This window comes from Hemibagrus wyckioides, linkage group LG01, assembly GCF_019097595.1.
Source record: "Hemibagrus wyckioides isolate EC202008001 linkage group LG01, SWU_Hwy_1.0, whole genome shotgun sequence".
Taxonomy (NCBI): Eukaryota; Metazoa; Chordata; class Actinopteri; order Siluriformes; family Bagridae; genus Hemibagrus; species Hemibagrus wyckioides.
Window position 1 is genome coordinate 4,650,407 of NC_080710.1, and position 25,604 is coordinate 4,676,010.

The 25,604-nt window shown below is 39.0% G+C and overlaps 2 protein-coding genes across 3 annotated transcripts; both read right to left on the reverse strand.

The window, feature by feature from the left end:
- Nucleotides 1-10,162: 10,162 nt before the first annotated feature.
- LOC131352029 (uncharacterized protein K02A2.6-like) lies at nt 10,163-15,289 on the reverse strand. The gene is given in 3 exon segments (XM_058387899.1): nt 10,163-10,858; nt 14,448-14,590; nt 14,593-15,289. Coding segments are annotated over 3 exon segments (1,536 nt in total).
- Nucleotides 15,290-16,793: 1,504 nt separating this feature from the next.
- ccr10 (chemokine (C-C motif) receptor 10) lies at nt 16,794-24,545 on the reverse strand. 2 transcript variants are annotated; one of them, XM_058379235.1, is made up of 3 exons: nt 24,385-24,545; nt 18,973-19,058; nt 16,794-18,627 (listed from the first exon to the last, which is right to left on the reverse strand). In XM_058379235.1, the coding sequence occupies exons 2-3, from the start codon at nt 19,052-19,054 to the stop codon at nt 17,453-17,455; spliced, it is 1,257 nt and encodes a 418-aa protein (XP_058235218.1). In that variant the 5' UTR covers nt 19,055-19,058; nt 24,385-24,545; the 3' UTR covers nt 16,794-17,452. The 2 variants fall into 2 exon arrangements, with proteins under 2 accessions (XP_058235218.1, XP_058235302.1); XM_058379319.1 differs by lacking the exon at nt 24,385-24,545 and adding an exon at nt 19,581-23,196.
- Between the last annotated feature and the right edge of the window lie 1,059 nt (nt 24,546-25,604).

Genomic DNA, 25,604 nt, shown 5'->3' on the forward strand with positions numbered 1-25,604 from the left:
CCTGTCTTTCAGAGTTGTTTGAGGTGAAACACTGTGGGAGGTGGAGCAGCCTGCAGTGAAAAACCAATAGAGCAATGAGGAAGCTGTTTCTTATGTGAAGAGATTTCAAGATGAGTTTTATTTTTTATTTTTTCTTGCTTGGAAGTCCCCTTGCCCAGGAAATGAGTCATGTTAATTCTGACAAACAGCACAAAAGTGTTCCACAAGATCTTTCTGTTTCTGCCCTCGCCTTGTCTAGAATAATTATTGACAGCATTGTGCCCCAATCTGCAGAAGCACAAATCACACAAATAAGATATTTTTAAAGTCTTTAGTGTTCATTTGAATAGTGTCTTGGTTGTTCAAGGTGAGTAAACCAGCATATAAAAACCCCTGGCTCTGACCTGGATGCACACACTTCTTTTAGCATTACATTTCATTTTATTTCAGTGCTATCAATCAATCAATCAATCAATCAATCAATCAATCAGTCGATAATTTATTTCTATAGCACTTATTAACAACTACAAGTTGACCAAAGTAGTTTACAAAACAAATAAAGAAATTAAACAATAATAAAGAGAAAAATATGAAATCTACAGAAGCTGTTAAAAAATAAACCTGTAAAATTAAGAAATTACGAAAATTAAGAAATAGATATTGATAGACAATAAAACAGAAAGCATAAAACATAATATTAAGAATATAGTGCAAGAGCATCAAGAATATAGATCAACATAGGATAAAAACAGGATATTCAGAAATAAAAACAGAATTTTAAGAGTATCTTTCATCTCATCTCATTTATTTTCATTTCATTTCATTTCATTTCAGTGCTATCAATATGACTCATTTACAGAATTATTACTTGCATAATATAGATGATAAAGCAACAACAACCAAAAAGCATCAATAGGAAAGATCAACATGAGAAGATGAAGAGAGCACAGGAAAAGGGACAAAAAAAACAATCAGATTAGGTTTTTTAACACATTTTTTTTCTCAATTACAGGTTTTACACGTTTAAAATAAATCATTTGGATTTCAATAAAAACTCAACAGTGAAAACAGTTAAAGGAAAATTCAATAAAAACTTCAAAATATTTGTTTATATATGTGTGTGTGTGTGTGTGTGCGCGATTGTGTAGACAACAAAATCTATAACCACTATTTAAATAAAAATAAACAGTAACTGTGACTTTTGTCATTTTTTTCTTGATATAGTGTCAATTGGCATTTATGTATAAATCACAAGAAACATGTCTTATAATGGATTTGAACTAAATCTCCTGTGTTTTAAACATACCAACATGACACACCACTTACTACCTTAAGCAACAGCTGTGGAACTATAAAGAGAGAAAAAGTTTAGCAGTAATTAATAATGAATTGTATTTTTAATAAAATGACTGGTTTGACCTTATCCATCTTTTGTCATTATTAAGATTCATATGATTTTAGTCTTGTTTTAGTAATGCTTGTGAAAGTATAGTTTAAGCCAGGTTTGATCTGTGTAAATTATTCATCTTGTATTAGAAAGGTAATTGTTAAACCTTGTAGTAGAATTCAAGTTCTAGTAGTTCTTCATAAGTAAAAAACAAAACAAAAAAAATAATAATAATGATTAACAAGACAAAACAGGTGATTTGAATTCGCCTTATTTGGTAAATAAGACCTAACAACCTTCTACAAAAATAAAAAAACAAAAAATCAATTTTTGTGGTTGGTGTAGTGGTAGGGTTTAAACAACGAATTAAACGATTTAAACAAATATCTTTTAAAAAACAATTCAACATGAATTAAACATTTAAATATCTGAAAACAATTCAACACGAATTAAACAGTCAAATATGTGACAACAATTCAACACGAATTAAACATTCAAATATGTGAAAACAATTCAACACGAATTAAACAGTCAAATATGTGACAACAATTCAACACGAATTAAACATTCCAATATGTGAAAACAATTCAACACGAATTAAACATTCAAATATGTGAAAACAATTCAACACGAATTAAACATTCAAATATGTGACAACAATTCAACACGAATTAAACATTCAAATATGTGACAACAATTCAACACGAATTAAACATTCAAATATGTGACAACAATTCAACACGAATTAAACATTCAAATATGTGACAACAATTCAACACGAATTAAACATTCCAATATGTGACAACAATTCAACACGAATTAAACATTCAAGTATGTGAAAACAATTCAACACGAATTAAACATTCAAATATGTGACAACAATTCAACACGAATTAAACATTCAAATATGTGACAACAATTCAACACGAATTAAACATTCCAATATGTGACAACAATTCAACACGAATTAAACATTCAAGTATGTGAAAACAATTCAACACGAATTAAACATTCCAATATGTGACAACAATTCAACACGAATTAAACATTCAAGTATGTGAAAACAATTCAACACGAATTAAACATTCCAATATGTGACAACAATTCAACACGAATTAAACATTCAAGTATGTGAAAACAATTCAACACGAATTAAACATTCCAATATGTGACAACAATTCAACACGAATTAAACATTCAAGTATGTGAAAACAATTCAACACGAATTAAACATTCCAATATGTGACAACAATTCAACACGAATTAAACATTCAAATATGTGACAACAATTCAACACGAATTAAACAGTCAAATATGTGACAACAATTCAACACGAATTAAACATTCAAATATGTGAAAACAATTCAACACGAATTAAACATTCAAATATGTGACAACAATTCAACACGAATTAAACATTCAAATATGTGACAACAATTCAACACGAATTAAACATTCAAATATGTGAAAACAATTCAACACGAATTAAACATTCCAATATGTGAAAACAATTCAACACGAATTAAACATTCAAATATGTGACAACAATTCAACACGAATTAAACATTCAAATATGTGACAACAATTCAACACGAATTAAACAGTCAAATAACAGGGGGTGGAGTAAACCAGCATATAAAAACCCTGGCTCCAGTGGTAATAACAGCAGCAAGTAAAAACTGTTAGAAAGAATTTCTCACAGCAAGAAATCACAGAAATAATGCAAAAAGATGTTTTTAAAGTCTTCAGTGTTCATTTCAATAGTATTTTGATTGTACCCTGTCTTTCACAGTCATTTGAGGTGAAACAGAACAATGTGGGAGGTGGAGCAGACTGCAAAGAGAAAACAATAGAGGAAGTTTAGATATCGGTCTTGTTTTAGTAATCCTTTCCAGTTTAACATCAATTCAAGTTTGGAAAAAAATTCAAGCTTCAAAACTTTCATGTACAGTTTTAATCCGTTCTTTAATTCTTATATTGTGAATTTAAGAGCCAAATTAACGTGTAATCAGAGTGACGATGTGAACAGAGAAGAAGTGTGGAGAGTGTCAGTGCCTGATGTGAATCCTCCAGAGGTACAGAGTGTTGTAGTTGAACATATTGTGTAAAGTGAGGACGCTGTTTCTTATGTGCACGCTCCTTTCAAGATGAGTTTTTTTTTTTGCTTGGAAGTCCCCTTGCCCAGGAAATGAGTCATGTTACAGATTAGGGGGCGGGATAAAGTTCTCCATTGGTTCACTGGCCAATAACACTTCTCTAGCCAGTAAGGAAAATAAAATTTCGCTTTTAATTCCTAGTATTTTGTGTTCTTTTCTTTTAAGTTTTTTACTTATTATTTTTCAAATTTTGTATTCAATCATGTATTTAGCGCATATTATATTTTTTGATACTTATGCCATGAAATTGATGCCATAGAAGTCTCAAGAAAATTCTCAAAAACATGACATGTACATGCACCTGAGTGGGGTGGGGGTGAGGGGTGGAGTAAACCAGCATATAAAAACCCCTGGCTCTGACCTGGATGCACACACTTCTTTTAGCATTACATTTCATTTCATTTCAGTGCTATCTATCTATCTATCTATCTATCTATCTATCTATCTATCTATCTATCTATCTATCTATCTATCTATCTATCTATCTATCTATCAATCAGACGATAATTTATTTCTATAGCACTTATTAACAACTACAAGTTGACCAAATTGCTTTACAAAATAAATAGAATAAAAAATTAATCTGTAAACTTGAGAAATTACGAAAATTAAGAAATAGATATTGATTATGAATATAGTGCAAGAGCATCACGAATATAGATCAACAGAATTTTAAGAGTATCTATCATTTCATCTAATTTCTTTTCATTTCCTTTCATTTTATTTCAGTGCTATCAATATGACTCATTTACAGAACTATTACTTGCGTAAAGTAGATATTGCAGAACAACGTCTAGAAAAATTAGAATATTCAAATGGACCCATAGTTCTTATAAATAAAACATTAAAAGAATATAATGATGAATTACAAACTATGATTACAATGAAACAACCTTGCTAGATAGAAATTATTACATCAAAAACAATTACTCGTGGACTTAGCTGTTATTATGGTTATGGACATGTCTTGACTGCCTTACATGTTACTGAAAATGTAGCAAACTCAAAAATATTGACTATTTTCTCTACAGAAAACAAAGCATTGATCTATAAGTCTAGCTTTACACAATCTTGTAACTTCAATATTAAAAAAGATCATGCTTTTATTAAATTGTTCGGAGATACTACTCCACTTGGTCCTGGTCTACATAGTCAGATTGGTAACGTGAAGGATACTGACAATATATACTTTTACACTTTATCTCAGAATTGGAATTTTCAGAGGCAGGATGGTAAAATACTCCCTCAAAATTTAGGCATGAAGGCACAATCCTGTACCAAGGAGTTTATAATATCTGTAGCAGGTAAACCTGGAGACAGTGGGTCTCCTATTTTCAACGCTAAAGATGAAATGATTGGCATATATCGGGGCTGCATTACACACCCTGGAGATCCTTCACAGATTTATGGTTTCTGTACTACAATATCTCAACAGTTTCTACCCTGGGTCTGAACACCAGAAATATAAGTTGTAGATAGCTAGATAGATATAGTTTATTGATCCCATGAGGCAAATTCTTATGTTACAGCAGATTAGTCACTTACAAGATACAACACACAGAAAAATATAAAATGTAAAATTATGTATAAAAGTTGTATTTCATTCTTACCATTTTTTTGTTCTGTGTGTATCCCATTCCACCGAGCCTTGTATATTTGTTACACTGTATAACTAAATTTGAGAAGAAAATGTTCACAATGTCAATGATAAAGCAACAACAACGAAAGAGCATCGAATGGAAAGATCAACCTGAGAAGATGAAAAAAGCAGATGGAAAAGGAACCCGTCCCTGGAGCTTTAAATTTTGCAAATAGTCAGCTTTTCATTCTGAGATTTGTAAACTTATTCTATTTGTAATAAAAAATGACTGTTTTGAACTCATCCATCTTTTGTCATTATTGAGGTTTATATCATTTTTCTTCTTTTAGTAATCATTGTGAAAGTATACTTTATGTCAGGGACCATGAGGCTAAGTGGACCCAAATGCAGAAGGAGGCAGCAGATACGATTCATAGAATCTTTAATGAAATAATAAAAGCAGATGCACCAAAAACAAAATGGCAAAGAGAGACAGGAGAAAAAGGCAAAGACCGAAAATAGAAACACTAGAAAAAAAACGGGGGGTACAAAGGAATTCACAAAAACTCTGGAGCAGGAGGAGAAAAATAAACCCAAAAATCCAGAAAAAAACGGGGAACAGGAAGAAACAAAAATAAAAACCCAAAAATGTAAGTCTAGAGGCAATAAATCCAACAGGCGAGACGAGAGCGAGAGTTGAGGAAAAAGCGAGGTCAAAAACGAGAGAATCGAACACTAGAGGCAAACAATAATCCAGCAAAGAGCCAGGGAGAGCAGGGCTGTTTGAATAGCACCTAGTGAGTGGGATGTAGAGGTTCTGACAGAACACTGGGCCCAGATTGGGGCACAATGCTGACAATACTTTTTCTGGACCAGGCTAGATTAGAAACAGAAGGATCTTGTAGTACACTTTTGGGCTGTTTGTCAGAATTAACATGAGCAAAGGCATGATTCCTGGGCAAAGGCACTTCAAAGCAAAAAAGCCTTTACCTGCAGGCTGAGCCATCTCCCACATTGTTCAGTGTTTCACCTGAAATGACACTGAAAGACAGGGAGTAACCAAGACACTATTCAAATGAACACTGAAAAAAATCTTTTTGCATTATTTTTGTGTTTTCTTGCAGAGTGAAATTCTCTCTAACAGTTTTCGCTTGCTGCTGTTATTACCACAGTGAGAAAGTGTTTATTCTAGCTCTGAATAAACGAAACACACCTAACTACAACACTGACTCCTCGACCTTTAATTTTTTCTCTCACTTTTTTTTGATTAATTAATTGAAGGGATTTATTTTCTTCATATTCAACATTTATGAGGGAAAATTTATGTTAACCCTTGATTAGTCCTGATGGATCATGTTGAATGACTCAGACCAGGGCCGGCTGGTTGATGGTAAGTCTGGGAAACTTCTCATTTTGAGGACTAGTTGTTTTCCATCTATGTCTGACTGCTCACCGTTACTTAAAGTGGTGCTAAGTGTTTCACACTGCTGTACTAGTTCTTCATTTGTCATCTTAGGGAAGCACACCAATCTTCTCCTTCACCTCTCCTATTGTCTTGAACCTTTCCTCCAGTGAGAAAATGGCCATATCCACCACTACGTTAAAAAATTCAGTCTCCATCCTCTTCAGTGCATCACTGGGCTCATCTGGACATTCATATGAGAATTGTTTAGATGTTGATATCAGCCTCTTCTCTTTGAGAACAGCCTTCACATTCATGACTTGAGCATTCATGAACCCAGGCAAAGCCATTACCTCGATACTAGGCACAAACAGTGCTCTGGGGTTTATTGCCAGCAATCTAGCCTGAACACCTTTCCTTTTGCCCTTCATGTTTGCCCCATTGTCATATGACTGCCTCCTGCAATCCTCAAAAGGTATGTTCAGGTCTTCAAGCCTCTGTAAGATAAGACCAGATAGTTCTTCCCCTGTAGAGGCTTCAGCTTCAAGGAAGCCCCTGAAGTGCTCCTTAACTTGTGGCTTGTCCTCCACTGACACAGTCCTAATGACAACTGATAATTGCTCTGTGTGGCTTATATCAGGGGTGCAATCCAGTATAATGGAAAAGTATTTGCAGAGACTGATGTCACTTACAACTGCATCCATGATCTTTCCACTGATAGCACTTATCAGTTCATTTTGTATGTTTTTTCCCAGGTATGTTGTCATGTTCCTCGCTCCACTCTGTATCCTATTTATATGTTGCTTTAAGACAGGATCCAATTTGGCCATAAACTCGACTTCTTTCAGAAAGTTGCCATTATTGGGGTGGGAAAGTGAGTCTGTGGATTCTCTCAGAGCCATGTTTCTCTCAGCTAGGGACTGGATTATTGCCCCTATTCTCTTCAATACTTCCTGCCACCTCCTTCTCTCTGTCTCAATAAGAGCCATTGCATGGCTGTCAATTGTCTGGCAGTTTTCAAGGCGAATCTCCAGTTCTTTCCATGCATTCATGTTTTGTTGATGTTCTGGGCTATTTTCATGGGATTTCAAAACCTGGGTGGCATTCTTTCAATCAGTCAGTCCTTCAGATATCAGCTTAAAGTCCTTCTGTGAGAAGAGTTTGCAACAGAAGCAATATAAACAATTTTTTGTCCTAGAATAGACAAGCCAGCTCCTTTTTATCTTCTCACCATTTCTTAAAACAGAATAAAAGTAATGATGATGGCAACTTCCTTTATCTTTTCCTTTAGGAAAAATGAAATCCCTTTCGACCTGAAAAGGTCCTCGGGTGACTAACTCAGCCCTTACTTTATTAGACAGAGCAGGCCAGTCTGCAGGATCCAGAGGTGGTGGGTTATTGGACTTAGCAACAGAAAGAGATTCATAAGGGGAAGAGGCAGAACTTGGGGACCTCTCAGTTACTGGCTCAGTGGGGGTAGGTGAGCTGCTGAGGTGCTCTTCAGTAGCAGTCAAAGTTGAGGTAGACAAAGTGTGAAGTTGAGATGCAGTGGTTGAAGAGACTGGAAAACTATGGTTACTGGGAGCAAACTGAGATGACATTGATGGAGATGTTGAAGACCCTTGTTGGTATTTTAGGAGTGAATCTGTCAGTCGGCCCTGACTCAGACTCAAGTTTTATAAGCAGCTTTGCCTGTTTAATCATTGACTGCTCTTTTCAAATCCAGCCACAGATTTTCAATTGGATTTTTATCCTTAAGCCATTACGTTGTTGTTTTGGCAGTATGTTTAAGGCCATTGTCATGTTGGAAGGTGAATGACCTGCCCATCTTCAGATGTCTAGCAGAGGGACGGAGGTTTCCTCAAGATGTACACCCCCACAACATAATGCTGCCACCACAATGCTTCGCAGTAGGTATGGTGTGTTTTGGGTTGTGTGCTGTATTTGCTTTATGCCAAACATAGCACTTGGAGTTCAGTCCAAAAAGGTCAATTTTGGTCTCATCAGACCATAGCACCTTTTGCCAGAAGGTATCAGATTCTTCCAAATGTGTTTTTGCATAGCACACACTTTTTTTTTAGGAAAGGCTTCTTTCGTGCCACCCTGCCATACAGGCCAGCTTTGTGTAAAGCTTAGGAGAAAGTTGTCACATGCACAGACTGACCAGACCCAGCCATAAAGCCTCATAAGTCCTTCAAAGTTGCCTTCGGCCTCCTGGTAGTCCTCCTGGCTCTGTCATCCACTTTGGACGGATGGCCTGATCTAGGGAATGTGCTGGTGGTGCCATACGCTCTCCACTTCTTAATGATGCTCTGAACAGTACTCAAAGGGGTAGCTATAGCCTTTGAAATATTTTTGTAGCCTCTAACTTGTACCTTTCTACAACTTTTGAAAGCACTTTCCTAACCATGGTGAATCATTTGCCATACTATGCACTACTAACAGTGGAATCTTCAAGAAATAGCTTGTATTATTCTGAAGTAATCAACACCAGTACTATTGATTAGCCTGTGTTTAATCTGGAAGTTGATTGCTTGCACCTGAGCAAGTTTATAATGGTATACTCTAAGGGGCTAATCATTTTACCAAACCAAAATTTTTTAAAATTATATTTTTACTTTAATTATAATGGTTATAATGTGTACATGCAGCTTAAAAAAGTTAGACTTAATTTGTTTTATTTTCCAGGGTGTAATGTGACAAAAGTTAAAGGTTTTCACAGGGTATGATGATGATTAATGAGGTTTTGATATATAAATATTTTAAATACAGTGGTACCTCTGTGTTCAACCTTAATTTGTTAAAAAAGTCTGGTCGAATACCGATTTGTTCAAAAACCAAATTATTTTTCCCCATAGGAAATAATGTGTGTGTGTGTGTGTGTGTGTTCACATGTGCAATACAGTGGAGTGCTGCAATAAGTTTACCATCCTACTGTAATATCTTAGCGAAAGAGAGGCGGACAGCGGGGTAACATTTAGCTCCGTTTACTGAACACTGTCGGTCAGCACATTGCATGCACACAAAAACAACTACAAACAAATTCCTTTTTAAAATAAACTATATGATATGTGAGTTTATATTGCCACCTAGGGGACCAATCTACTATAACAGCAATAATATATTCCATCTACTACATTCCTCCCTCCACTGTTTCCATCTACTCGGAGAACACAAATATTCCAACAAACGAACATACATACAGTTTCCTTGCACAAAACTAAAATTAGCTATGTGCCATCCACTCTTATTTAACAAAGACACTGAACAACAGAGTAAGAAGGGTTTTTTTTTTTCCAACACACATCCTTCAAATAATTCGGCTTCAACACCGATCTCAGTGACCGTCTTGTAGGTACAGGTGACTGTTCTGATTGCACTGGTGTGCCTATAGGCGGAGTGTCAGTAAGTAAAGGTTTTTCAATATTTTTAGCGGGCTTCCTGAGTGTTTCCTTCTGGAACATAGCTGCTTTCCTCCAGAATGGATCTCTCAATTTCTGCAAACGCTGCTGACAAAGTTTCAGGCAGTCCCAAAGGTCCCATGATTTTTGGTTCCCCAAAGTCATTGTTCTGTCAACATGTCTGTGCAGGATGTTGCCATTTCCTAGCATGACCTTGTAGGAGACAGGACCTGTTATCTTGGTAATGACCCCAGGGATTCATTTAGGTCCATGACTGAAGTTCCTGGTGATTACTGTGTCTCCCTCCTGGAAACGTCTCCCTAAAACTTGCTTGTCATAATTTTTCTTTTGGATGCTTTGTTTCTGTTCCACCTTTACTCTATGGTCTGGATGAACGAGGTCTAATGTAGATCTTAACTTTCTTCCTTGCAACATCTCAGCAGGGGACAACCCAGTGGTAGACTGCGGTGTAATGCGGTAACTAAACAGTACTCTTGACACCTTAGTGGTAAGGCTTCCAACACCTGCCTTTTTCATCATTGACTTGAATGTTTGGACTGCATGCTCAGCACAGCCATTAGAAATAGCATAATAAGGAGCAGATGTGATGTGCTTGATACCATTTTTCTGCATGAATTCTTTGAATTCTGTACTCACAAAACACTAGCTGTTATCAGACACTATTGTCTGTGGTGTTCCTTGACTGCTAAAACTCTTCCTTAGACATTCAATTGTGATGGTTGAAGTTGAGGCTGTTACAGGATAAGCATCCATCCATTTAGAATAAGCGTTCATCAGAATCAAAAACATATGTCCCATAAAAGGTTCCGCATAGTCAATGTGTAACCGTTGCCATGGTTTGCTTGGCCACTCCCAGGGATGCAGTGGTGCTGGAGCAGGCATGTTAGGGTGTTCTTGGCATGTGCCACACCTTTTTACCACCGTTTCGAATGTCTACATATAACTTTGGCCACGAGAAGTAGCTTTGCACTATTGGCCTCTCTTGTCCATCTGGCGTAGAATGCGACAGCACCGCACCCACTCCATATGCAGAAGCATCGGAGGACAGTATCAGATCCTTTTTGCTGTCATAATGCATTAAACCTCAGATGACTACATGAGCTGCTTAGACTTCTCAAAAGCTCTTTCCTGTTCTGCCTCCCATTTCCATCTGGTTTCATTTCTTAACAGCTTATGTAAAGGGGATAACAAAGTCAACAGGTTTGGCAAGAACCTTCAAGATTCAAGATTCAAGAAGCTTTTATTGTCATTTCAACCACATACAGCTGGCGCAGTACATAGTGAAATGAAACAACGTTTCTCCAGGACCTGGTGCTACATAAACATACAACAACAAGTTCAATACAAAACAACAAACAACACCACAGAGCTAGGACAGAAGTTTGTCTTAGCCACGTAAAGTGCACAGTGTGCAGCTAGGTGCAAACAGAGCATAGACAAGACAGTGCAAAAGACAATAAATACAATAAAGACAACACAAAAGAACACAGGACACTTAGCGCTGAAAAGAAATAAAAGAACGTGTACTGGAATGTAAGTGAAATAAAATAGATAAAGTGAAATGATGTAAAAAAAAGTATTGTGCAAAAATATTGTGCAAAAATACACAGCAGCGGTTGAGGTAGTGCAAATAGAATAAACATAAATATAACTATAGCAGCGGATGACAGGTAGAGGTAGTGCAGTAAGTAATGAACAGTATAAATTATGTGTGTGTGTGTGTGCGTCCACACAGTCAAGAGAGAGTGTGTGTATCTGTGTGTGAGAGAGACAGAGAGTTAGTATACAGTTCAGTCCTGAGTGAGAGTGTGTGTGTGTGTGTGTGTGTGTGTGTGTGAGTGTGTGTGTGTGTGTGTGTGTGTGTGAGAGAGTGTAGAACAGTTCAGTCCTGAGTGAGAGTGTGTATGTATGTATGTGTGTGTGTGTGTGTGTGTGTGTGTGTGAGAGTGTAGAACAGTTCAGTCCCGGGTGTTGAGGAGCCTAATGGCTTGAGGAAAGAAACTGTTACACAGTCTGGTTGTGAGGGCCCGAATGCTCCGGTACCTCTTTCCAGATGGCAGGAGGGTGAAGAGTGTGTGTGAGGGGTGTGTGGGGTCAGCCACAATGCTGTTGGCTTTGCGGATGCAGCGTGCGGTGAAAATGTCTGTGATAGAGGGGAGAGAGACTCCGATGATCTTCTCAGCTGTCCTCACTATCCGCTGAAGGGTCTTGCGATCCGAGACGGTGCAGTTCCCAAACCAGGCAGTGATGCAGCTGCTCAGGACGCTCTCGATGGTCCCTCTGTAGAACACAGTCAGGATGGGGAAGGGAGATGGGCTTTACTCAGCCTCCTCAGGAAGTAGAGGCGCTGCTGGGCTTTCTTGGTGATGGAGCTGGTGTTGAGTGACCAGGTGAAGTTCTCCGCCAGATGGACACCAAGGAATTTGATGCTCTTGACGATCTCCACAGAGGAGCCATCGATGGACAGCAGAGAATGGTCACACTGTGCTCTCCTGAAGTCAACAACCATCTCTTTGGTCTTGTCGACGTTCAGGGAGAGGTTGTTGGCTCTGCACCAGGCTGTTAGATGTTGCACCTCCTCTCTGTATGCTGACTCGTCGTTCTTGCTGATGAGACCCACCACGGTCGTGTCATCAGCGAACTTGACGAAGTGGTTGGAGCTGTGCATTGCTGCACAGTCGTGAGTCAGCAGAGTGAACAGCAATGGACTGAGCACACAGCCCTGAGGTGCTCCAGTGCTCAGTGTGGTGGTGCTGGAGATACTGCTCCCGATCCGGACTGACTGAGGTCTCCCAGTCAGGAAATCCAGGATCCAGTTGCAGAGGTGTTCAGGCCCAGGAGACTCAGCTTCTTAATCAGCTGCTGAGGGATGATTGTGTTGAATGCTGAACTCAAATCTATGAACAGCATTCGAACGTAGACTTTGCAGTCCAGGTGTGTGAGGGCCAGATGCAGGGTTGTGGTGATGGCGTCTTCCGTGGAATGGTTAGGACGATACGCAAACTGCAAGAGGTCCAGCAAGGGTGGTAGCTGTGACTTGATGTGCCTCATGACGAGCCTCTCGAAGCATTTCATCACGATTGGTGTGAGTGCAACGGGACGGTAGTAATTGAGGCAGGAAACCGTGGACTTCTTTGGCACAGGGACGATGGTCGTTGTCTTGAGGCACGTAGGGATGATGGAGCTGCTCAGCGAGATGTTGAAGATGTCAGTGAAGACATCTGCTAGCTGCTCCGCACACTCCCTGAGAACTCTGCCAGGAATGTTGTCTGGGAGTTCTCTTCACGTCAGCCGTGGTGAGACAAAGCACTGGGTCATTAGGAGGAGGGATGGTCTTCCTCGCTGTTGTGTTGTTCTGTGCCTCAAACCGAGCGTAGGAGTCGTTCAGCGCATCTGGAAGGGAGGCGTCACTGTCACAGGCAGGTGAAGTTGTCCTGTAGTTGATGATCGCCTGAATGCCCTGCCACATGCGCCGGGAGTCTCTGCTGTTCTGGAAGTGGCCATGGATTCTCTGGGTGTGTGCACACTTCGCCTCTCTGATGGCTCGGGACAGTTTGGCCCTTGCTGTTTTTAAGGCCGCCCTGTCCCCCGATCTGAAGGCAGAGTCTCTCGATTTCAGGAGAGCACGCACTTTCGCAGTCATCCACGGCTTCTGGTTGGAGCGTGTTGTGATGGTCTTGGAGACGGTCACGTCATCGATGCATTTCCCGATGTAGCTGGTCACTGATGCCGTGTATTCCTCCAAGTCAATAGAGTCGCCGTTGGTTGCAGCCTCCCTAAACATATCCCAGTCAGTGCACTCAAAACAGTCCTGAAGAGCAGAGATGGCTCCTGCTGGCCAGGTCTTAACCTGTTTCAGAACCGGTTTAGAGCGTCTGACGAGAGGTCTGTATGCTGGAATCAACATAACAGAGATGTGGTCTGAGTAGCCGAGGTGGGGGCGGGGCTCCGCACGATACGCGCCGGGAATGTTTGAATAAACAACATCTAGCGTGTTCGTCCCTCTCGTAGCAAAGTCCACATGCTGATGGAATTTAGGGAGCACTGTTCTGAGATTTGCATGATTGAAATCTCCGGCGATGATAAACAGTCCGTCGGGGTGAGCATTTTGCAGCTCGCTAATAGCTCCGTACAGCTCACACAGAGCCTCCTTAGCATTAGCGCTGGGTGGAATGTACACTCCGATAATGAGAGTAGTGGTGAATTCCCGGGGTAAATAAAAAGGTCTGCATCTAACAGTTACAAACTCCACTACCGATGAGCAGTAGTTAGACACAAGCACAGAGTCCTTACACCATGCCGTGTTGATGTAAACACACACACCGCCACCGCGAGTCTTACCGCACAGAGCTGCATTCCTGTCGACACGAAACACGGTTAGTCCGGCTAGCTGAATGGCGGTGTCCGGAACTCTGTCGCTGAGCCACGTCTCCGTGAAAACAAAGACGCAGCAGTCTCTGAACTCACGCCATGTAGTTTGCTGGAGTCGGATGTAGTCCAGTTTATTATCCAGTGAGCAGACGTTGCAGTAGTTGAGCATACCTAAGTAGGCTCTTAGTTCTGAGACATTGGTGGGTGCTGGTGCTTCTTGTATTGCCCTGACCTTATGTGGTAGGGGATGAAGTCCAGAGGCGTCTACCCTATGTCCAAGGAACTCTGCTATACCATGAATGCACATTTTTTGCGCTTAAGCCGTAGGCCAGTTTCCTGCAGCCATGCCAACACTTGGTTCAGCGTTGCCAGGTGATCTTAGTCATTCTGGCCCGTCAGCAAGATGTCATCCAAATAGATGGCCACATTTGGGATGCCAGTCACCAGGCTCTCCATCAACCTTTGGAATATAGCTGGACTGGAAGAGACCTCAAATGGAAGACGATTCACCTGGAACAAACCCTTGTGTGTGTTAATAATGATATATGGCGTGGATAGTTCATCAAGTGTCACTTGTTGATAAGCATGACTCAGGTCCAGTTTACTGAACTTTTCACCACCTGACAAATTTTCAAACAAGTCCTCCAATTTCGGTATTGGATACTGCTCAAGCTTTGACACCTGATTGACTCTAAGTTTGTAGTCTCCACAGATGCGCACTGAATTATCTGGTTTTAACACAGGCACAATCGGTGTTGCCCACTCAGAGAATTTCACTGGCTCAGTAATCCCCTGGTTTGTGAGTCTCTCTAACTCAATCTCTACCTTTTTCCTCATAGCATAAGGGATTGGCCTAGGTTTACAGAACTTTGGAACCACGCCCTCTTTTACATAAATGTTCGCTGGTGGACCTCTCCAGGTTCCCAGTTCCTCCTTAAAAACATCTTCATTCTGCCTTAGCACATGCTTCAATGTCAGTTCTTGCTGCTCCATTTTATGTAGAAAAACACAGTTCATTCCCAGCTGACCTGCCTAACAGGTTTGGTCCTGGGCCTGCTATGACCACTACTGGTAGCTGTTTGACTTGGTCTTTGTACTTTACCGTAACTTCTGTGGCTCGTAGTGGTGGTACCCTTTCACCCATATATGTTATTAAAGTCATTGGGCAAATCTGCAGCTCTTTGGTACCAATTATGCTGTCCATAATTTGGCGTATTTATTTTTTGTCAAAACTGTCACACTGCAGCCTGTATCCACTCAACCATGTTCTCATTTATGTTAAGCTGTGCAGTAATGGGGTCTACTTTTGTTATTTTTGCTCCTCTTAAGTTGTAAACACTTCTTCATCACTAGAGACAATCTCAGGTGATTCGCTTATGTGATGCACAACCTGCTTTTTGCGGTTTCTGAAACTTTTTTGTTTCCCTCCCCCCTTAAGCTGCTGCTGATCAGTAGGAGTCGAGGATTTGCACGTTTTCTTGTCCTTTTTTACCACACCCATGGCACATTTCCTTGATAAACCAACAAATGATCACCCCCACACTGGTAACATGTTAATGGTGTAGCCTTTCCCTGCCATTTATGTTTTGCTTTCACATTATGCACTGACAGTTGGGGTGCAGCTTTACTCACTCATTTAGCTCCGTTTACTGAACAGTGTCAGTCGGCACATTGCATGCACACAAAAACAACTACACACAAGTTCCTTTTTAAAATAAACTATATCTGAGCCCCCCTTAAATGAAAATCCTAGAATCACCCCTGGTGTGCAGTCAGTAGTTTTTTTGGGTCAGGTCAAAATGTTTACATTTGTTGCAATCCTGTATGAAACAAGGACCAGCGTTCCTGACAGTCGAGTCATACACCGAAAATATTTTCGTACACTGAGGTCAAATTGACTTGAAAATTCGAATCGAATACCGAAAATTCGAACACGGGGTGGTCTAGGACCGAGGTAATCTGTTAGGATTAATATGTTTAATATAAAATATCTGTGGGATTAACATTTTTTACACTACAGTGTAAAGTACATAAATCAGATTATTTCATTTTATAGACGGCGAAATCGGTGCACTTATGCCCTCTGCTTTTAGTACTTAGGTACTGCGTCTCTTTAACCCAAAGGAGGCTTCCATTTTGAATTGTTTTTCCTCCAAGATTCTTTCTGCTTATGTGGTTTTTCCTTGTTACTCTTTTTAACTTGTTTATTAGATATCTATTTTTTTTGTGACAACCTGAACTGGAAATGGGATCATATTTAAACATTTTAGACATAAAATCCCAACCGGTGCTGTTATTAGTTTGTCAGATTAATAGGCGTGAAGTTATTTTGAGCTGCTTTAATTAAGATTTAAATGAATAATTGATCATTTGTTTGTTAGTTGGCTTAAAGCATTTTTAGTGAATTAGGGAAAGCAATTTGAGTTTTCAAAGGCTTATTTATTTAAAAACAAACGATACTGATTCATTTGTGTTGCATGTCGCTTTAATGGTTTTAAATTCATAGTAAATTACAACTACATGCATAAATTACAAACACAAGCATTTACAGGAAGCAGGTTCACCACTCGCTTTGACTTATTATGACAATAATAAGAGAGTTTTAAGACTTGGAGAAAAAAAAGATGATCACAAATATATTTAATGATATTTGATATTAGAGCTAAGGCTGAAATGTATAAGAAATATCTTGATCTTGTTATATTACAGGTTTTCCAGTCTGTAAAGAAAAAAAAGATCCATTACGTTGCTGATGATGGAACGAAACAGGAACACAACCTCATCTAAAATGTTTTCTCTGTTCTGATTCAGTTCCTATAACAGCTACTCTGACATTAGTTTCAGCTGCAAAGCATATAAAAAGATTATATAGTAACAGCTAATTGGATTTAAGGCAAATAATATACCAGTTTTCTGTAGGCAGTGAAACTTAAGAGAAGGAGTCTCCAGTATCGGAACAGAGGGCTTTCCTGTTTCTTGGTAACATGGCAAGTCACTAAAGGATTGATTGTTATAACACAAGTTTTTATAAAACACTTGCATTTAAAGGAACATAATCAACGACAGGGTAGAAACAGTAACATTCTGATTACTTCTCAAAACGAGCATAGCGGCCAATGAGATTTATTTCTTACATATACGATAAAACCAGAAAGTTCACTGGTAGGATGAAAAAACAAAATTCCCAGGTTGTTGCGAATATGGAAAGGTTGAAGGGAAAAATATATTGGATGCATATGTTACTTTGGCCCCAGCCTGAGGCACACCTGCAGGATTTGTGGCAGTATCAAGCAAGATTTTAGGTGAATTAACCTCATAGAGCATAGTACTAGTAGGAGGAGGAGATGAGAGAGTCACTGAGCTTCCATATTCCAGTTTTGGTATCAGGTGTGAGAGACAATTACAGATGCAACCACAATCACGCAACAGCCGCATCACGTCGTTTCGGAATCTTACCCCCACAAGGGCGTAGAGCAGGGGGTTGAGGCAGCAGCGGACGTAAGCAAGACTGCGGGTGATGTCCTCGGCGATGTGAATGCCTGACCACTGCTCACACGAATAACTGGTTATAAACATTCGGATAGACAGCACTATGGCATACGGCAGCTGGAACAGCAAGAAGAGCACAATCAGTGCTACTATGAGTCGCAGTGTCTTCTGCCTGCGAAAACATCTCCCCCGGCCCTGCATCAACACGTGGCCGATGGTGCTGTAACACACCAGCATGGCAACGCATGGCACGCAGAATCCTGTAATCTTTGCCACACGTGCCCACATCTTTACCCTCCCCTTGTCATCCTCGTTCCCTACGTATTCGCACCTCAACGAACTATGATTCACGGAGGTGGACAAGAGCTCTGGCAAGCTGAGGACCAAGGATGTCACCGCCACGCCAATTGCAGACAGCTTACTGTAGCATAGCATACTTGGACGTAGCGCCTGAGCAGCCCTGGCCCATACGACAAGCATGTAGCGATCAATGCTGATGCATGCTAACAACAACAAGCCACCATACGTGTTAATGGCACAAAGGCCATAGTTTAGCTTGCACATCATGTTTCCAAGCACCCAGTAGCCCAGGATGGTTTCGGTGGTCTCCAGTGGCAAAGTCAGCAGAAGCAGCAGGTCAGAAATTGCAAGATAGAAGAGGAAGACATCAGTCATGCAGCGCAGACGGAGACGCCGATACTTGGCGAATGTGGCAATTACCAAACTGTTCCCAATTACACCAAGGAGGAAGGCAACAATGAAGACCGAGACTTGGACAGACATGCTGGCCAACTCCTGGCTGTTGTCAGGCTCACAAACCTCAATGGGAGTGCAGTAATTGCCTGTATTACAGAGATAAAGAAAAAGTTTGATTACCAAAATAATAATCTCTTAATAAATTCAAATCAAATAATCTCTGAAACGTTTCTCATGTCCAAAAAACCACTAACTTTGCTTAATCTTGGCATATTAAAGCAAAATAAATTCCAAGGTTAAATGCAAACGTGCTATTATATAATATTAAATAAATACTATACTCAAAAAAACAGGCATAATTCATAGCGCTGTCAAAACTCATCAAATAGTAGGAAAATATGCCGATTTAGGGAAAGTTGGACGGTAAGCTGCTGCCCCCTGGTGGCCATAAATGGCGTTAGCGGATAACATTTTGTCGAGCTTGTAGGCACCTGTGCAGTTCTCATAATCATAGGGATATTCGTGGGTAAAGTTTTCAAAGGATGCGTTGTAAGAGGTTCTGTTTTCGTCCATTGCTCTAAAACACACACACACACACACAGAGAGAGAGAGAGAGAGAGAATTATAATCAATTGCACACATAATGTAACGAAGCATAATGATGTTTTGTTAGTGCTGCACGACGCCTGGATAAATTCATGTACACAAAACCAAAAATCATTAGCATCATCAAAATCATAATCATTTTAAATTCATATATTGTGCCATTCCCACACAATGTTTCAGACACAGAGTTTTCATTATTCAAGTGCAGGGTTTTGTTTAACAAAGCTCTATGGCAAAATTCAAAATATCAGATAAACTAAATAAACAAGGGGTCAAGGGGTTAATTAATTGCACAAGTCAAATTGTAGCATGAACAACACGTAATTATCAATGACATATAATTATTGACAATAAGGCAGGTGCTCATTGACAATTTGTTACATGGTGCCAGTCGTGAAGCACTTATGGATTTATGCATTTGTATTCATTCAGCTTAAATTTCTATAAAAATAAAATGTATAGGCATCCTAGCGACAATGATGGAGCTGCTCACACAAGATTCAAGAGCGAACTGAAGTCAGCAGGAAGAAAACCAACAACTGTTGTAGTACTTAAGCCAATGCACAGAGTAGCATCTGAAAAGAACAACAAGGTCAGAACATCCTGGTATTGGAAGAAGGTCACGTTATATTTCTAAAGTGCAAGAAGCCAGAACATATACAGGAAAAGTATTCAAGAATGTGCACAGCAAACGAAAATGGACAGACCATGAACATTTAGTAAGATCTAGCTGTCAAAAAATCTTCTAGCTACACTTCAGCAGTCAATGGTTAAGGCAATGGGCTACTGAACGGAAGGTTGTCCTTTCAAATTCCAGGACTGCCAAGCTTCTGTGGTTGGGTTCTTGCCTTTAACTCTCAATGGATCAGCTGTATGCTGTCTTGAATATATGTAGGTTTGGATAAAGGTGTCAGGTGATTGAAGTAAAGGTAGGACTCTGAACAGAACATGTCCGATTAAGCAATGGTACCCAAAGTCAGTAGCTTTAGTGACCAGGGTAACCAGGAATTTGATTAGTCCACTTGTGCCAGATGGAAAGGGGTAGTCGGGATAGCTAGATCAAGTATGGCTGGGCAGTTCAAGGAGTAAGGAGTAAGTCTGGGCAGTTCAAGCAAAAACTAGTGGTAGGAATATCTAAGAGATAAGTAAGTACCTTAGCAATATGCAGGTCTGAGGTTTTAGAGTGAGGCCAGCAATGTTTATAGTGCAAGGAGGGATTTTATCGGGGGGTGCAGCAGAGCAAGAATCCTTGAGCAGAGGTCAAATGGACAGGTGAGATCTCAAATCCATTTAAGAACAGATGTAGTCCAGCTTTGGAAAACAGTCTCATGGTGAGCTATGGTGGTACAGAATTTGTTCATGGATATGGGCTCACGAAAAAAAAAAAAACCTTCAAAGGGGATTTGACACCACTGTCTCAGGCTGTGGGGGCTTCCAGAGTGTGGTGACCTGTATGGGTCTCGTGAGTTTAGGGACCTGAAGATTGTAGGTCAGTGGTTGCTTATACACCCGATCAGACATAACATTATGGGCACTGACAGGTGAAGTGAATGACTGATAATCTCCTCATCATGGCACCTGTTAGTGGGTGGGATATATTAGGCAGCAAGTGAACATTTTGTCCTCAAAGTTGATGTGTTAGACGCAGGTAAAATGGATTTGAGCGAGTTTGACAAAGGGCCAAATTGTGATGGCTAGACGACTGGATCAGAGCATCTCCAAAACGGCAGTGGGGTGTTCCCGGTCTGCAGTGGTCAGTATCTATCAAAAGTGGTCTAAGGAAGGAACAGTGGTGAACAAGGCTCATTGATGGACCCGTGTGATCCGATCCAACAGACGAGCTACTGTTGCTCAAATTGCTGAAGAAGTTAATGCTGGTTCTGATAGAAAGGGCTCAGAATACACAGTGCAGGACGGGTCAGGGCTGTTTTAGCAGCAAAAGAGGGATCAACACGATGTTAGGCAGGTGGTCATAATGTTATGCCTGATCATTGTAAATAGTAGCAAATCCGTCAAACCAGACTGGGTAGCTGGGGCATTAGACAAAACAGATATAGTCCACAGAGTCAGCAGAAGGTGATCGGTGCTGGTTGAAGGTATTTTGTAGAAAGGCAAGTTTTGTGCACTTTGAGCAAAAGTTCATGTCTATGAACTAAGGGATGAGAACTTTCACTTCGAAGGTGGCGCAGCTCTCAGTATGAAGAATCACCTCTGCTATCGTGACAGATTCTTCACAGATACTTTGTTTTTATAAACAAGTGCTAGAAAGAGCAAAAGACAGTCCAGACGGTGATGATATGTGGTAATGAGTCATGTCTATGTCAAGAATCCTCACAGTTTCATGAACCATTGCTGTCATCCCAACTTGTAGACAGAGTATGATAAGTGGACAGGGATTTACCCTAGATTATTTATGAACAAAAACAAGAGCTGAGGTTTTGTTTGTGAGATAATGAGTAAGGAAAGAAAAATCTCCTATAAATAAATGTTTGATAGTGCTATGTTACATTTAGCATGACAGGTGGTTTGTAGAATTGTGACTGATACTATCACACTTTGACCTTTTGTAGCTCAAATGTTACGCCCTTTTATTTTCCTTTTTTTTTTTCATTCTATAAGTGAAGAGCTGGATAATAGTGAGACAAATCAAACATATCAATATACACTATGTGGCTAAAAATTCCACATACTATACAGATACAGCTGTGTGCTTTCAACTTTGGGGAAGGCCCAGATATAGATATGATGCTCAGATGGCCACAACTTTTGGCCACATCGTGTAACAACAGAATAAATTGATGACGATGGTACCGAAGGTTATTGATACGACAGATTTCTTGACAAAAAAAATGGTCCAATCAGCAGAGAATATTTATTTTGAAGGTTTGAAAAGTTTTATGTTACTTGGATGCTAATTAAAGCTAGATCACATGAACTTTCCAAGGTAGAAGATACTTAAAGGATGGTACCACCACCACCGAGACGGAAAAGTGTTTGAAATGCTGGACTTGTTGCATTAGGTCATTTTCCATCTGATTTTAAACACCTCTGAAAAAATATATATATATATGAAGGTCTCTCAAATGAAGGGCTGTGTTTGTTGTCGTTTTGTTTTACAGATAGATGCACCTGCGTCCCTTCAAAACAGCCGATCGCCACTGATTTGTCTGCATTTTTACCTCAATTTGGCCTATTAATAAAAGAGAAAAACTCAACAATCGCCATGGTAACCGTCAAAATAAACAGTCATCGTATTTTTCAGGTGTTTCTCGCGGTTTGCAGTCGCACGAAATCCTAACTGTTCAGAGCGCGTGGACTCGGATGTTGGACTCATAAAGCGTCTCCATCGCGTGCAGCCGCTGATGTTAGACACCTCTCGAGATGAATAATCTTTCCCATTTTCACTCATATTGCGTGCCAGAGCCTGTTTAAGAGAGAAACCAAATCAGAAACGGCTCCATTTCAGGCAAAAATTAAACGGCAGCGGTGCTCTTCTGCTCGTCCAAAAATATGCACTGAAAAACGATTCATTATAAAGGTTAGCTATGAAACGGCACGCGCATCCGACTCGGCTGGATGGCCTGCAGACTTGAGAGGTAAATTATTCGTACATTAAAAGCTTTGGAGTAGTATAAAAGGAGTTTAAAAAATGATCTATACTTTGTCTATAAACTGCATCAGTTCGGTAAATTTTAACATAATCTAATCTTCTATTTATTTTATTCTAAATATTCTAATAATCCAAAAGCCTAGAGCTCACTAATAATTGAATGCATTTAAAAATACATCACTAACAAATACACGACCAGTACTGTTAAAACACTTCAATAAGATTTTAAAAGTGGGTTAATTTTGCCTATTATAATAGGCCTATTTAAAGTGTGTGTGTGTGTGTGTGTGTGTGTATAAATTCGTAATTTGTTCAAAAACAAAACAAAAACAAGAAAACTTTTATTTAGTCGTCTTCTAGTTTCAAATGAACCTGATTAATGCTCCGAAACTGTGCGTTCACACAATTAACAAAATAAAATAAAATAAAATTAAAATTCTTTTGTGCATGTCCATCAGCAGTGGGATTATATCATGTGAAAATGTCCAAATCCATCATTTTCAAATGATTTTTGTGTGTTTTATGATTTGGCACACACTTTAGTAGTGTGTTAACTGAACTGCACAACATTTGACTTTAATTTATACAGAAAATAAACAAGTGCAAGGTGTATTGTGTTTAAAATTTAGTGAGATATGATTCCAAATGTGAACTAATTTAAGTTTTTTCTTTTATTTTACCCAATGCATATTTACTTACTTACTTACTTACTTAATCGCCCCATGCTAATTTAACCTACTTACTCCCTTAACTTTCATAGTTGCATAGTTACTTACTTACTTATGCCAGTCTACAGTAATTTACTTACTTCCGGCTTACTTTCTTAGTCACTTACTTACTCAATTACTCTCTACATACTTCCTTCCTTCCTTCCTAATAATCTACTTACTCACTACTTACAGACTTAATTTGGCTTTCTAAACCAAAAATGAACAAGCACAGAAGAAAGAAATATCATGAGGATTTTTTTCAACCATGTATTTAAGATATAAAAAGAAATAATGCAATTTTCCTGAAGGGAAAAGCCGAAAGAAGAAGAAAAAGGCCAGCCTATAACAAAAATATGCACACATAAATGGATAAAAATGACAAAATTATATTCATAAACCAGTGAAAAATATTTCGAAATTGAATATAATGGTAAAAAACACTTCCTAATGCAAGAAAAGGATAGTTTATCCAAATGACTTTGAGGCAAGGGGAATATGTTTTTTGTTTTAATTTAAATGCATGTTATTTTTTCTCAATGCTGCATGGATTTTCGTTTGTTTATTTATTTTTAAAAAAAGTGCATTAATATGTTTATGGAAATGCATTAAAATTTGCAATATAAAATCAGGAAAAATAAAGTAGAGGTATTTTTTAAATATGTGACTGAATATTCATTTTCAATGAAAATATTTCAGTTTTATCTTAAGAAAAATAAAAGGCTTCAGTCGAGAGAAGACAAACGCAAAGATAACTGAAGGTTAATATACAGATCATGGACCTGGAAAGATGGAAAATCTCTCTCCTGACTACAGAGAGAGCATTTTGTTTTTCCAAGAACAAATGCATGCATAAGGATAGAAGTGAAATAGCTGAAATAAAAATGTTAAAACTTGTCACTTTTTGCTAGAGACTGATACAGAGACAGATATCTTAAATTCTACCCTATGTTTTTGCAATGCAGGCTGCTTAGACTTACCTGTGTGTAGAGGAATCAGCAGTGCTGTAGTATTGTGAGTGTGTATGTGTGTGTGTGCATGTGTGTGTGTACACATGAGGGGTGTGAGTTGATTTGTGTACTCTCACACTATTCTCATGTGCTTATATTAGACAGCTGATTTTCACATCAGCTCTCTTGGATTTGTTTGTGTGTGTGTGAGAGAGAGAGAGAGAGAGAGAGAGAGAGAGAAAACGCTGTGGCATCAAACACACCCTGAAATTCGTCAAACAGCTTTCTCAAGCCGTTTTTTCTGTTCTGTGGTGGCACACGGGAGGGGTTGGTTAGGTCGAAAGGTCAAGATCTCTGTAAACACACTATGAAGTCTGATATTAATGTAAATAATAGAGACGAAGAAATCTCGATTAAGGAGTGAAAATACTGACATCAAGGTCTGTGTGTGTGTGTGTGCGCATGCGTGTGTGTTCGTGTGTGTGTGTGTGTGTGTGCGTGTATCATTACTGCATTTTCAATCTCAAAAGCAGGTTGACTAAACTAGACTGTTGTAAAATGTTCATTCTGAAAGTAATTATTTTCTTATCTATCTATCTATCTATCTATCTATCTATCTATCTATCTATCTATCTATCTATCTATCTATCTATCTATCTATCTATCTATCTATTAAAGATTTGTTGAAATATATACATATATACATATTTTTTTTTATGTTAATATTATGGAAGGAATCTCCAGGGTCTTTAGTCTGCAGGACAGAAGTCTTTGTACTAGCTGTTTTTTTCTTGTTGTTTCATTTCTATCTGCTTCTAAATCAGTAAAATTGATTGTCTTGGCAACTTGCTGTGGTATAAGAGATACAAACGATTTCAGGTCGTTCCACTATAGCAAAAAACAAAACGATAAAATTATTAGTGTTTAAGCTAGTCGTCATGTTTAGTATGTTTAATGGTTCTGTTTGTTCTTGTAGTCAGAACTCGGGTCGTCGTCACTGTCCTGTCTAAATGTTTGGCCTGTTTGGTTTGTTCGGATGTAAATTTGAAATGTGTTAATGTAAAACGTGAATGATGGCAAACCTTAAAACCGCTGTCGAGGCAAAAAAAAACAACCAGGACGTTTTGTATTTGCTCAGACATTCGGAAAAGCAATCACATCAGATTTCTGTCGGATTTGTGCACGAGTATTTTTCGTTTTCTAATCCCTCTCGATGTGGTGTGTTTTTCTGAGATGTTTTTCTGGTGGTA